Raw genomic sequence first — 15,378 nt, 5'->3', positions numbered from 1 at the left:
AACTCGGGATAGCTAACACACAACATTTTATTAACTGGGTAGTGAAAATGTATTGTGATATGTGACTTCTACAGCAAAATATTAATTTACTGCCTGAGTCTATAGTGCACTAGGTATCTTCTTAAACTTTTCTAACATTACAGATTAAATCCAATGAAAAATTAACATATATAGGCAAAATTAAACTCAAATCAGGACTATTTTGGTAGCCCTGGCTAAAAGACTGCTGAACAGCACAGGAATAGCAGAAATCTGATGTGTATAGTTATTTACACCAGAGAAATAATTGCTTACTAAACAGAACACCCAGAAAGCCAGATGCTGGTTTGTTCCCTTGGTGTAAATCTGAAATGATTCTGTTGACTTCACTCTGGGTGAATACTCACTGAAAGGAGATCAGAACCTGGTTCAGCAAATGTAACAGAAGTGTGAGAGAGGTGGTAAATAAAGGTAATCCTAGTTGAAGCTAACCTCCAAACCCATGGCAAATGAGGCCATACAAAGCAGCAGTTGAGGAATGTTTTTTAGGTGTAGGTGCTGGCAGGCAGACTTATCATACCTGTGAATTTCTTCATTTTCATTAACTGTGCTTATGATTAGTAGTAGACCCTGGCCTCAAAATGCAGATCCACTTTTAAACATTTCCATATTTAAAGGCTGGTGGTTGAATCAGCAGTATACTGCACATCTGTTCCTCTTTGGTATTAACATTTAAAAAAAAAAACTTATTTTCTTATTTTCTTTGTATTTTTGGCGGGGGAGGGGGAATCAGATTAGATTTGCACAATAACAAGTTTAAATAAATAAAACTACAATTTTCTGGTAACGTATAGTGACATGTTTTTTTCTACAGTATGCATCTTAATATCATTTTAGGAAGTATGTGATGAGTTAAGAAATATCGTCATGCCAAAATCATTGCCTGAAAGATTGCAGTGCTTAAATTACAAGAGTATATAGAGTATTTTTAAATCACACAGAATTCCTTGAAATCTAGTTTGAAAACTGTTTTCTCCTTGGACTTGGCTTTATGTGCCAAGTTTTCTTTCAGGAATAAGATTTTATCACAGAGCTAGGGTCCTCTGAACGTAAATGTGGATTTCTGATGGAAGTCCACACACAGCTTTCATTACAAAGTTACGCATGACATTTATGAGATATAGATATAGAGTATGAATTTAAAGAAGTATTTTTAAATTTCCTTGTGAGGATTGTCAGGTGGTATTGTTAATAAAAGTAAGAAAATGAAAGAAAAAATGTATTCACACACAACATAACCCTTTCATTCATTTTATTTGTTTTAAATATTATCGACAGAAAACTGATGAGTTGGATACCAATCACTCAATACTTGTTAAAAATGCATCCTCAGTTTCAAATCAAGTTGTTTTCAAAGAATTATCGGTAATTTCAGCTACTTTATCTGCCTTTGAGGTTTCCTACCAATTTATACAGGAGAGATGATGAAACTGGCTATGTGAAGCTGTTAAATGGGTGAAGTAAACAAACTAGAAAAACAGATCAAAACTTGTTTGAGTTGTGGTCCCTGTTGTATTCTTCTATGAGTTATACATGTGTATCATGCGCCTGAGCCAGGGAATATGAAAGTAATGTCCATTAGTCCATGCATGCAGCCTACTTTTATCTTGTATTTCTGACCAATGGGTTAGGGTGGTACAAACTGATCATCTTTTCAGTTCGTTCTCAACTCCACCTGTTCTAGGTTGGAACCTAGAGTGTCTGAAGCTTTGATTTTGTCCTACAAACTATAATCAATGTAGTTGTAAATAGCTAACAGTTTTCCTAGTTTAGCATTTTTAACTATTCTAATACTTTTAGTATTAGTCTCTGGGGGTGGAGGACACTAGACTGTGTGCCCAGTACCCTGGCCTTCAAACTCTGCTTCCTGACAACGCTCCTTTTCATTCATTGACTCAGTGATGCCTTTACTGCCTTGGGGGAGCATTCATTACAGCAAATATATGCTGATCTTGTTCCCCAGCTATACCTGAGAAGGGCAGAAACTTTTATCTCTGTAAATACCTTATGGAGAAGGCAATGAGGCCCCAGTTGGGCCCAGACTGGTGAAACTTAACTGCCACACATCCGCTTGATTCAGCCAGGAATGCTCTTCCTGCTGCAAAGTGTGACTGATGCAGGAGAATCCATCCCCACAGACCCCAGGGTAGGGCCTTGTTGGGAAGCTGGGAAGCACTCTCATAAACATGAGACTAAGTATTCCTTAACATTCACTTCAGAGAAATTGGACTCAACAGTAACCTGTTTTGCTATTCTTCTTTCTACCATTAGTTTAGTATGTTGACTAAAATAATGAGATGACTTCATCCCATTCATTGAAATCAGTGGAGTTACACTAGTTGGACCAGTATATTTTGATCACAAATGTGTTATTAATTGGTTTAAAAAATGACACATATTAAGGACCACACTAGTTGAGAGAGAGAGGAAAAATATCTTCCTAAGACAGGGTAGGCAATAATTTTTGATGGGGGGGCCACTCCAAGGTTTTGGAAAGTGGTTGAGGGCTGCACTCTTACGTGATATTAACGGAGGAGGTGCATGGTCTGGGAAGGAGGTTGGGTGTAGAAGGGAGCTTGGTTGGGGTAAGGGATTTGGGTGCAGGAGAGCCAGTGAAGTCTGGGAGGGTGTTTGGGTGAAGGAGGCAGTTCTGTGGCACAGATTGGGGTGCAGGGTTTTGGGTTGTGACCTAGGGCAAGAGGGGGGTTGTGACCTAGGACAGGGGATTGAGGTGCAGGGGTTTGGGTTGTGACCTAGGACAGAGGACTGGAGTGCAGGAGGGGTTTCAGGGTTTTGGGTTGTGACTTAGGGCAGGGGACTGGAGTGCAGGAGGGTGTGCAGGGGTTTAGGTTGCGACCTAGGGCAGGAAATTACAGTGCAGGGGTTTGGGTTGTGACCTAGAGCAGGAGGCGATTGTGATCTGGTGCAGTGGACTGGGGTGCAGGGTCTGGAAGGGTTTATGGGCTCTGTAGGGGAGCAGAAGGTTTAGCTTATGTGGAGGGGGGGAGGGAGGGGCTGGGGTGCCAGAGGCAGGCTCTGGCCAGGAGACTTAGATGTGAGACTCCCAGCTAGCAGCCCAGCACATTTCTCAGGAAGAAGCCTGCCCCGCCCCTGCTCAGCCTGCAGGGACATGTGCTTTGTGAATTAGAGTCTATGGGGCGTGGTGCTTAACTTGCTGCCTGTTCTTGGAACAGACAGCTCCCATTGGCCAGAAACCAGCCAATAGGATTGTGCTGGGGGGGGGGGGGGGGAGATCAGTGCACAAATGAAACACAAATGGCCCAGCAGTGTGCGGGGAGTAGATCAAGCAGGGGAGTCTGCGTGAGGCTCCCTGCTTCGTCTGCAGGCCAGATCCAGTGGCCCACAGAGGTATTTTGCCCAGGCCTGTCATAAGAGGAGGGCAGGACTACACAATACAGGTCTTTCTGCTTACCTGGAGTGTCTATTTGATTTATGATCCAGATGAGACTGGAAAGTATGTGATGGAGGATCTGGAAAGTGAACTGTACCACATTGGACTTAAAAAACAGTAGTCCCTATGTGCTCCCCAAACAAACCCTCCAAAATTCCAAAAACTCATATGGAGAATGACTTGTGGTAAATGCTAGTAACCACTTATCAAGTATACACTTATGGTACCTTGAATCCAACATCTACAATCCTATAACAGGATGTACACTACTTACAGCCACGTCTGTCAATGTTGAATGCCATATGACTGCAAGCAGAGATTTGTGTATACCATAAAAGCTTCAGTAAAAGTCGGTGTGCTTCACTATTACTATAGCAAAACACACCCTCTTGTGGTGAAAAGAAGAAAGTCCAAACATAAACCCACCCGTTTCTCTGTTCCACACTTTCACTCACTGATTTCTTAATTAATCCTTCTCCCTCAGTTGTTAATTATCCTTTTTTTCTTCGTGTCCTGTTTACAGTGAACATCCCTCACTGTGGCACCAGTCCGGCCTTCCTGCTTTCTTTCCTTTTTTTTTTTTACCTTCTTTTCCAGTAGTTAAATATTTTACTATTATCTCTTATAATTTTCAAATTTAAGTGTAGCTCATGCCCCATTTAACACCATATTGATTGTTTTTCGGCTTTTGATATTGAAATAACACTGAATGTTACATTACCAATATGCTGAAAATATAGCTTGCAGATATACTTTTGAAACTGCCTTCTGATTTATCACAGGTCGCTGAATTACAAGTGTAAAAAGCTAGATATGGAGACAAGAACATTGAAGAAAAATTCACTGCATATCTCAAAACCTTCAACATTACCGCTTAAACATGCTTAGTTTATCCAAACTACCTGAATCCTTCCAAGGGACCAGTAGGAGTCCTGTTCCAGTCTGTAAATGACATAGCATGCTGCTGTTTTCACCTATTTCATAACTTATTTAGGTTTGGGATGAACACCAAAGAAAAGGATTAAACTTGGAATTCATCCTAGATACTATACAAAGCTATACACCACATTCAACAGTGCAATTAATCCAGAAAAGCATTCATTTCAACTGGGAATCTTTTCAGTACTAGTATGAATTTCAGTAAGGCAGGCAGTCTCAGCAAAGCAGCTGTAATAGGATTAAGTACAACAAAACATCCATTATATAAAATATATAAACGAAAAGCAAATAATATTTATTGCTCCCAGTTTGTGCCAAATCTAAAACTTAGTACTAACTGTCCAGAGACACTAAAACTATTCCAGATACTGACAGGTGAGACTCCCTGGCATGTCCCACTAATAATCTCTTTAAGTGAAGGAAAATAATAAGGTTATATACATAACCTCATGTTTTCACACCTGCTTATAGTGCATTCCTATTGATTCTAAATACTCATTCCCTAGTCCTTTAAGATTAGTGCCCTCTGTTTGACTTTTGCTCACCTGGGAGTTAGGAGATCTCTTCAAAGGAAAAACAGAGGCAATAATTGATATGGCAGCCCGTGAGGTGCTCTTGGAACACCATTGTGAAGAAGGGATAAGTTTTTTTTAGGAAGAGAAGATCGTGGCAGGCAACAAGTTTATGTGGTTACTTAGTACTGCACAATTTCTAATACGAGTTAAGCAAAAGAATTGCTGCCATTCTGACATACCTATAGTATATTAAGCTTATTAAGTTTGCAGATGATACCAAGCTGGGAGGGGTTGTGACTAATCTGGAGGATAGGGTCATAATTCAAAATGATCTGGACAAATTGGAGAAATGGTCTGAGGTAAACAGGATGAAGTTTAATAAAGACAAATGCAAAGTGCTCCACTTAGGAAGGAACAATCAGTTTCACACATACAGTATGGAAAGCGACTGTCTAGGAGGGAGTACGGCAGAAAGGTATCTAGGGGTTATAATGGACCACAAGTTGAATGTCAGCAGTGTGACGCTGTTGCAAAAAAAGCAAACATGATTCTGGGATGCATTAACAGGTGTGTTGTGAGCAAGACACGAGAAGTCATTCTTCCGCTCTACTCTGCTCTGGTTAGGCCTCATTTGGAGTATTGTGTCCAGTTCTGGGCACCGCATTTCAAGAAGGATGTGGAGAAATTGGAGAGGGTCCAGAGAAGAGCAACAAGAATGATTAAAGGTCTAGAGAACATGACTTATGAAGGAAGGCTGAAAGAATTGGGTTTGTTTAGTTTAGAAAAGAGAAGATTGAGGGGGGACATGGTAGCAGTTTTCAGGTATCTAAAAGGGTGCAATAAAGAGAAGGGAGAAAACGTGTTCATCTTGGCCTCTGAGGATAGAACAAGAAGCAATGGGCTTAAACTGCAGCAAGGGAGCTTTAGGTTGGACACTAGGAAAAAGTTCCTAACTGTCAGGGTGGTCAAACACTGAAATAAATTGCCCAGGGCGGTTGTGGGATCTCCATCTCTGGAGATATTTAAGAATAGATTAGATAAATGTCTATCAGGGATGGTCTAGACAGTATTTGGTCCTGCCATGAGGGCAGGGGACTGGACTCGATGACGTCTCGAGGTCTCTTCCAGTCCTAGTATTCTATGATTCTATACCTAAACAGAGTTGATACAGAATTCTGTGTCTGGAAATAACTATACTATTTCAGAAGCAGCCCTTAATTTTCTTTTCTTTTGTTTTTTAGGTATCTTGCAATATATTTAGAACTCTCCCACCTAGTGACAGCAATGAATTTGATCCAGAAGAAGATGAGCCCACCCTTGAAGCATCCTGGCCACATTTACAGGTATTTATATGTAATAACTACTTCTGAGAACAAATCTGTATCACTGCTTGATGTGTGTGATGTTTTCCTACACCATCTTTTAATATACATTGGATTTGAATTGGTTCATAAGATCTAGCAATAGACACAATTGTGATATCTTCTTAACACGGCTGTTTACTACAGCTAGAACACTTACCAAGATAGAAGAGCACTTCATAATGTGTTCAGTGCTTTCCTGATTAAGCCAGGGACTTAAATTCAGCTCAGGACTAAGAGTGACATTTTCCATCACTGCATTACAAAAAAATGCTTGTAGAGAATTGCATCTCTTAGTGCTGATCTTGTACACAGTACTTCTTAGCAGATTCATCAGGAGTGGAATGACTAGTCATCCTGGTCACTTTTGCTCTGCTGAGCTATGAGAAAATTGCTACTATGCAGAAGAAGCACATGTGAGCCTTTGTTGCTATTCATGAGGATGAAGGAGAATTATACAGAGTTCTTGCATTTTTCCTTCCTTGTGTCCTCCTGACACCCCCATGTTTCTTTTTAGAAGCATTTACAAAAAATAATTGCTGCTCATTAAGGCAAAGCAGCCACAGTGTCATCTTGTTATAGGAGAGTTTGCATGGAAAAGCGTTACATTCCTTTTTAAATTTATTTTTAGCTTGCCTTTTCTCTCAACACCAATATGTATCCATGCAAAAACTGGAAGGGAGCAAATTTTTAAAATCTTTGGTCTCCTAGAAAAAAATGTGATGGGACAAATTGACAGCAGCCAACAACTCATCTGTCTACTGGCAGGTCATAGCTGCCTTCCTAAGAGAGCTAGATAATATATGTTGCACTTTCCTTTGGCCTTGTTACATGCATTTTATATATTATCTGAATTGGTCTGGTAGGTCACAGTCCCTCCTGAATTATATAGGCAGAGATGGACTTCTGTGAGAGCAAGCATCTCTAGCTCAGGGGCTAATTCTCAGTGAGTTGGAGATTCCTCATTAAATTCCATTCTGCATTAGTCTGCAGTGTTTCAGTCCGGACAGTGAACAGTTTCTAATTACAATGAAATGTTTCCATACCCTCTTGAAATCATAAAGGCCTTATTTTGTATCACTTCAGGATTCTAGAGGATAGTGAAAATGTGCTTGTCAGTTACTCCAGAAAGCTGTACAAGCCAGTGAACAAAGCATTACAAGATGACATGGCCTGTTCTTAGTGGGAATCAAGATGAAATTCGTCTGACTTTTAGGGTCTAATGAGCAAGATTAACATGTTATGCTCATGTAATTAATTCTAGCTGTAAGGTAGCACCTCAGTAAATTTAAAAAAATCCATAAGATCTTTTGAAACAGACATTTTCTTTTCTAGTGCATTAGGAGGAAAAAGCTGTGAAACTTTTTACAAATAAAAAAGGAACAAAATCTGTGTGTTTTGTTTTTTGCAGCTTGTATATGAATTTTTCATACGTTTTTTGGAAAGCCAAGAATTCCAGCCTAGCATTGCCAAAAAGTACATAGATCAGAAATTTGTATTACAGGTAAGCAGTCTTGTTTTCTTTAAAACTGTCAGCATGCTTTTGATACTTAATATTAATTATTGTTTATTCCTAAAATCACTTTATTCAAAAGTAGATTGGGTAGCTTTCTTGCCCTTTCATAACAACAGGTAAGTGGGTAAAAATAAAAAAGATTCAGACTGTCAGAGGAAGAGAATATCCTTCCATCACAGAAATTCAGAGTAGATTATCAGAATGGTGCCTTCTGGATCTGGGGTAAGACCTTCTAGCCATCCATCCAGCATTTAATTTTGTTTCCAGTTTTTTTAACTCGCTTGAGAAGTTTACCTTACAAGTTGTATAACTCAGTTGAAATTGTGGCAATTTTTAAAAATAAACATTTGGCCATAGAGAGCAAAAACCTTAATAGTGTTTATGGAGAGTAAACAAACAGACAAAAACCCCTCTATTAAAAAGTGGTTGTTTATGCCTGAAATTTGACTGGCTTTAAAATTGTTAAAATATCACTTTTAAAAAATAGAATTATTTTCTCATTCTGGCTCAATAGCTGTTTGAGGGGTAACAGAAAGAGCAAAAGTTCATTAAGGAACCCCTTTCTGAGAGCTATACTGAAAACACTGATGCTGTGATGGTTTTGGTGGAAATAAAACTTAAGAGCCACGTTGCATTCAAGATATGTTAGAAGCTCAGAAAGGGAAGCATCAATAATGGGGGGGGGGGGGGAACTAAATTGTCAAAGAATGGAAGTTTTATCTCCATGATGTGCTTGCCGCCAGCATGACTCAGCTGGGGAGGCCATCATTCCTACCGGGGACAGACAGTGTGGAGTTCCTTGTCTTCCTAGCATGCAAGCTGTTTTCCCTGTGCATTCTGCTGAATAGCTGGCAGCAGATGTAGCGTGCACCTTGCTACTGAGGAACTAGCTTTCTTCCACACCTCAGCAAAGCTCTGCACAATCTAGAACATGGGGTTCATCTACACTGAAGCGTTTTTCCGGAATAATGGACGTTATACCGGAAAAACAATACTTGCATCCACACTGCAATTGCTTTCTTTCGACAAAAAGCCAAAAGAACGGATGGGTTTTTCTGACAGCGGTAAACCTTTTTCTACAAGGAAGAATGCCTTTTCTGAAAAAGCTTTTTTGGAAAAAGACATGTGTAGACACAGTAGAGGGAGTTCTGTCGAAAAAAGAGACCTCGAGGAAAAAACAGAGGTGCCTTGCTAGCCACTCCATCTACACTCATCACAACTCTATAGTTCCTGTCTCCTGGCAGCTCTTAAAGCCGCGGGCACCCGAAATGAGGCTTGTAGCAGGAAGCCAGACCTGGAACCTGCACCTCACTGCGAGGCTCACAGTGCCACACTTCTCTGGACCCACAGCCCAGCCTCAGGTTTGAGAGTCTACTGGCCCTCCCAGGGAGCATGCCCAGGGCTCCCAGGAGCCTGCCAAGGGCTCCCAGGAGCCTGCCAAGGGCACCAAAAGGTGTGTGTCGTCATGGTCTGGAGCAGAGATCCTGGCCCTCCTGGAGGTCTGGAGTTAGAAGGAAACCCTGCAGGATCTCCACTCTAGAAGAAGGAATGTGGACATCTACAGCCAGATGGATGAGGTCCTGCCCATGAGGGGCCAGCACCCCAAGACTCTGGATCAAGTCAGAAGCAAGGTAAAAGAGCTCCGGCAAGGGTATGCCAGGGCGCGCAGCTCTCGCTCCCGGGCAGAAGGCCACTCCAGCCCCTATTACAATGAGCTCCACCGCATCCTGGGGGGCAGTGCAGCCCCTTCCCCTCCCCTTGTCATGGACTCGGGGCTGGCGATTCCCGGCCAGAGGAGGAAGAGATGGTCAGCACCATCACACTCAGCCTGGAGCTAGTACCCTGCGGCCTGGATCTCTCCCAGGCATCCTCCGAGGCTGGGGAGGGATCATCAGGTGAGTGCTCTTAGTTTTTCTCACACACAGGGCGGGAGTGGTGGGTGCTGAGGGGCTTGGGTGCAGTCATCACTAAGCCTTGTCAGCCTGGCCATTGTGCTGCAGTCCGTTCATGTGAATGCACGTACAATGCCAGTCTGCCCCACGCAGCCTCACGGGGCAGCTCCGGAGCACCCCAGGGCTCCTGCTCACAGAATCTGCGGAGGCCAGACCCACTTCTGACCCCTGGGGGAGATGCCCTCCCACCACCAGCCACTGCTGGAAGCAGGCTTGGGACAAGGGCGCATGCATGCCCACACACAGACTGAGGAGTGCCACACACAGGCGTGCCTGCCCTCTCGATTCACCACCCGCTCCCGGGAACAGTCCTGTCAGGCGCAGGTGTGTATGCAGCCCCAATGGAAGGCCAGGTTATTCCAGGCCCCTGTCCTGCCAGTGGGATCCCAGTGTGGCCAGACTCTTCCCTTGCTTGCTAGTCCGTGGGATGGGCAGGGACGGGAAGCATGGTCCCCTGTGAGGCAGGGCCCACTGTCCAGGCCACGCATGGCCTTGCTCCCTGGACATTACTGTCCTCTGGCCCAAGGACTGTTATGCGCAGCTCACAGAGGAGAGCAAGGCCTTAGGGACAGTGTCTGCATGGATGACTGACCACCTCTCCCTCTTTATTCTCCACAGCCTGACTAGCCATGACTGAGGGGCGATCACCAGCAGGCAAGCCAGCTGCCCCACTCCAGGGGAGTCACTAGTGCCAGAGGGTCCAGGAGGACCTCATGAGGGAGCATGTGGACGTCCTCTGGGACATGGAGCAAACCTTGGCCAGAAGGTCCTGTATGATTCCCAATGGTGGGCCCAAATATGGACCAAGCTGGTGCAAAAGGGCTGCAACATGTGTGCCACCATCCAGGAGATGATGGCATACCCGGCTTCTGTCCCTGTTCCTGTCCCTGCCCCTTGCCATGCCTGACCCCTCTCCCCCTGCTATGCCTGACCCTGCTCCAGTCCCTCCCCCACCCCGCCTGCCCCACTGTTGTCCCTGCCCCCCACTCCCAAGGTCGCCAAGTTCTCCAGACCCAAGGTTGAACTTCCAGCCGCACCACGTGCCACTCCCAGCTCCAGCTGAGCCCTCCTCTTCCCTCCCCCTATCCAGGTTCCAAGCCCCCTCCTCAGTTTCTTTTATTATAAAAAATACAGAGATATTGGTTTAACACAAACCTTTGTATTTATTGAGTGTACAGGGAAGGGAGGGGTTGTTGTGGGAAAGGCATAGGGAGGCAAGGCACAGGCCCCTTGTGGGGAGGCCCTGGGGAGAGTTACTGGGGTTCTTGAGAGGAACTCTCCCTCAGGGTCTTCCGGATGCGCATCCCAAGTTGATGGGCCTGGCAGATGGCAGCTGTGCACGGCTGCTCAGAGACCCGTCCCTCCCAGCAGGCCTCTGCCCCCTGCCCTGGAAGAAAGGCCTCCCCCTTGCTTTCTACAATGTTGTGTAGAACTCAACAGGCCAAGATCACCTGGAGGATGTTGTGCTTTCCCACATTGAGGTGGGTCAGGAGGCACCTGAACCTCGCCTTCAAGTGTCCGAAGGCGCATTTGACCTGGATGCATGCCCTGCTCAGGCGGGCATTGAAACGGTTCCTGCTCAGGTCCAGGTGACCAGTGTAGGGCTTCATAAGCCATGTCATGAGGGGGTAGGCCGCATTCCCCTGACCCTGAAGTCATGCTGGGGGAAGAAAGCGCCAGCCTCCAGCTTCTGATATAGGCTGGAGTTTCTGAAGATGTGCCACCCCTCACCAACCAACAAAAATGTCTGTAAACTGTCCGCAGTGGTCGACAAGGGCCTGCAGGGCCATCGAAAAATAGCCCTTCCTGTTGATGTACTGGGTGGCTTGATGTTTTGGGGTCTGGATGGGGATGTGGGTTCCATCTATGGCTCCCCCGCAGTCGGGGAAGCCCAGGGCTGCAAATCCGGCAATGGATAGGGACCAGGTCTCCCAGGTGGATGACCCTGCACAGCAGGACGGAGTGGGTGGCCCTCATCACCTGTAGAAGGAGACAAAGACACAAAGCAGAGAATCACCCCAGGAACCACCCCTTATGTAGCTGCCTACCCACAGGGCTAGGTGGGGGTGGGACTGCAGAACTTCCCCACTCCCAGGTTCACCACCCCAACCCCCCTTTCCCTACGGTCCCCCTTTCTAGTACTCCTCCCCCCGCCTCCTGGGACTGCAGCCTTATCTCCCTGAGAGGGCCCTGATGGTGGACTTTACAATGCCGAACTGGTTGCCCGCAGACTGGTAGTTGTCAGCGATGGTGACCCACTTCTCCAGGGGGATGGCGGGTTGCATCTGGGTGTCCTGTTGTTGGAGGGCAGGGGCAAGGCAGGCACACAGCTCCATGAAAGTGGCCATCCTCATGCGGAAGTTTTGGAGGCACTGCTGGTCGTCCCACCGCTCCATCACCAGCCGATGTCACCTCCCCCCCCAGTCGGAACTGGTGTCCAGCCTCCGGAACCTTTTCTCCACTATATGGTGTGGTTGTAAGGGCCTTGCTCGGTGTCAAGCTCCTGCAGTACCATGAAGGCAGCCTGCACAATGTACTGCAGAAACTGCAGCATGACAGTGTGGGGCCATCACATGCCCAGAGGCAGCTCCATCTCAATGGCAAAGAGTGTGCTGTGGTGTCCAAAAGCTGGGAAACCAGAGCATGCATTGCAAATGCTTTGTTGCCCTTTGGAGAGGTAGGCAAGCAAGCAGCAGAAGCTGAGAAATGGCTGTCCAGGGGGGCCCCTTTAAACACACATCTGAGAGAGCCTTTGGCAACAGCACCCAGAAGCAACTGCTGGACCTAATGCCCTGCCTGAACTGGTTCTGGGTGGCCTTAAATGCAAGATAGCATCCAATCAGGGTGGACATTATCTTTCAAAATTTCATTGCGCTTTTGTTGTGTGGACACTATCTTTTGAAATAAGCTTTTCCGGAAGATATCTTCCCGAAAAGCTTATTCGGAAAGAAGCTTGCAGTCTAGATGTAGCCAGGTAAGGCACAGGGAAATTTATCACAGATAAAGGAAAGGAAGAAGACCTTAAAGTACAATGGTTTGCCTCCTCCCTGCAATTTTCAGCAGCGGGTCTATTTTGTCTTTCGTGCTTCTCTCCCCAGCAATGGATTTGTGTGGAATCTCTGAATAAAACCAGAAAGAGAACCTCTAGGAGGATCAACACTTACATAAGGGTCATCCTAGAAGGGAGAGGAGATACTTTGTCTTTCTCAGACCCTCTTTCCTATACATCTTCATGAATGATTCTTTTCAAACACGATCACAACCTAGGAAGGGACAAAAAAAAGTATCATTCTTCATTTCCCTCCTTCCTCTCAGCAGAAAAGTCTCCTGGAGAGCGTGACCAATAATTGCTGTGATGAAGTTTCATCCCCATTACTTAGCAAATCCTAAAAAGGTCACTTTAAACGACTTGGGTTTGGGAGTATCTTAAATCCCATTGTGATGGTCTCCCCTCCCACCCACCGATACTATATGACATGTCCTTATGTCTAGAATGGCCATTCAGTGCCTCATGGAGATCCAACATGACGAAGTTGCTTGCTTCAAGATTTTCTTTAGGGGATATTTGGGAACAAGTGACAAGGAATAGATCACTTAATGGTTACCTGTTCTGATCATTCCCTCTGGAGTCCCTGGCATTGGCCACTGTTGGAAGGCAGGATATGGGGCTAGATGGATCTTTTGCCTATCTCAGTATGACCGTTCTTATGACCATTCGCAGGCTTTTCTTTCATATTTCTTTTTCCTTCAGACCTAGCCAGATTATTGAGACAATCCCGATTTCCCTACTCTACAGTCTAGTGCAACATTGCTTCTGTACTGTTGTTACATGCTTCTACCCTTACTCAGCATCCCACGTATACTTATCCCTGGAGCTTCCTCCTAAAGAAGCTCACCTTGTCATCTTTTCATAATGTTGCAGTAGGGGTATGGCTGTGGATCTAAACGTGGGTTTTGGCATCTGGTAGGCTGTACTGGTATGCCAAATGGAAGGAGTGGTGACAATTAAGAGAGGAATTTCAGAGTCAGGAATGGTACTTTGAATATGTATGAGACACTATATTCACTCAACAGTGCCTCTTTAGAATCAAATTATTCTTCCCATGTGATTAAGGTGGCAGACTTTTCAAAAATAGCTGTGCAACTTTTAGATTGAATGAGTATTAATTAATTCAAATGAAAGTTTTGTCTAAATTACAAGTTAGGCCTCAATTTGTAAACAGTAAATTTTGCATTCAAAATTCAGTGACTGGCCTATTAAAATCATATTGCAATTGCAGGCATACATTTAAAGTCAATTTAGTTTTAGAATTTTAATTTCATAAGTATTAGGTAACTATGAGGCATTTATACTAGACAGCAACTAAACTTTTATATAATTCATCCTATTCGGTGAATATTGTCCCATGGCATAGTTGGTAACTTTAAACAGTGACATTCTTTTACTTTCATAGAATCATAGAACACTAGAACTGGAAGAGAACTCGAGAGATCATCAAGTCCAGTCCCCTGCCCTTATGGCAGGACCAAGCATGGTCTATATCATCCCTGATTGATGTCTGTCTAACCTGCTCTTGAATATCTCCAGTGATGGAGATTCCACAACCTCCCTAGGCAATTTATTCTAGTGTTTAACCACCCTGACAGTTAGGACATTTTTCCTAATGCCCAACTTAATGATACTAACTAATGAGTAATTTACTAGTTGAGTAGTCAATGGAATTTCCATTGACTAGTCGATAGGCACTTCCGCATTCCTCCTTTGAAACGTACAAGAGTTCCTGCTGGGGCTCTTGTATATTTCCCAGGAGGATTGCCGAACTCCGTGCACACCCCGAGGCCAGCGGGAAGTCCTGCTGACTCCGGCCCTATGCGGGCGCTTATACTTTGAAATGCGCAAGAGCCTCCGGGGACTCCTGTACATTTCAAAGCGGAAGTACCTGCGTGGAGCCAGAGTCAGCGGGACTTCCTGCTGGTCCTGGGCTGCATGCAGCATGCCAGCTTTGAAATGTACAAGAGTTCCCAGTGGGAGCTCTTGTGCATTTCAAAGCGGAAGTGCCCTCATGGAGCCTGGGGTCTGTGCTGCGCTGCCGCTTTGAAATGCCTCGTGGAGAGTGGGGTCAGCCGGGAACTCCCCAGCATGGCATATCCGCAGAACCCAGGGTCAGCTGGGGACTCCCCAGCTAATCCTAGGTTCCGTGGAAATGCCATGTGGAGCCTGGGGTTACCTGGGGACTGATCCTGGGCTCCGCGCAGTGTTTGCGCAGAACCCAGAATCAAGTGGGGACTCCGCAGCTGACCCTGGGCTCTGCACAATTTGAAATGCTGCGCTGGAGTCTGGGATCAGCTGGGGACTCACCAGCTTATCTCGGGCTCCACTTGGCATTTCAAAGTGGCAGCACTGCATGGAGCCCAGGATCAGCTGGGGACAGCTGAGCCCAGGCTCTGTGCGGTGCTGTCCCTTTGAAACGTTTCAAAGAGGCGTTTTGAAGAGGCAGCGCCACATTGAGCCTGCGGTCAGCTACGTGTAGCACTGCCACTTTGAAGTACCCTCCCCCTCGCCTTTGCTGCCTTTATCTGATAGAGTCAGGAAGGGGCAGGGGGGATGGAATAGTCCTTAACATCCTTAGTCCAACCTAAACCT

General features: G+C 45.2%; 1 protein-coding gene across 6 annotated transcripts in view; it reads left to right on the top strand.

The window, feature by feature from the left end:
- PPP2R5E (protein phosphatase 2 regulatory subunit B'epsilon) overlaps positions 1-15,378 on the top strand; it is a 122,230-nt gene that overhangs the window by 81,218 nt on the left and 25,634 nt on the right. For all 6 annotated transcript variants that reach the window (XM_006110756.5, XM_089778330.1, XM_089778329.1 and 3 more), the window contains 2 exons: positions 6,147-6,248; positions 7,678-7,770. In XM_006110756.5, the coding sequence (XP_006110818.1) occupies positions 6,147-6,248; positions 7,678-7,770 (195 nt within the window). The remainder of the gene's footprint in view (positions 1-6,146; positions 6,249-7,677; positions 7,771-15,378) is intronic.

This window comes from Pelodiscus sinensis, chromosome 5 (genome assembly GCF_052426305.1).
Source record: "Pelodiscus sinensis isolate ZL-2025 chromosome 5, ASM5242630v1, whole genome shotgun sequence".
NCBI classification, from domain to species: Eukaryota; Metazoa; Chordata; order Testudines; family Trionychidae; genus Pelodiscus; species Pelodiscus sinensis.
The sequence above is the reverse complement of the archived record's forward strand: the minus strand, read 5'-3'. Positions and strand labels throughout refer to the sequence as shown.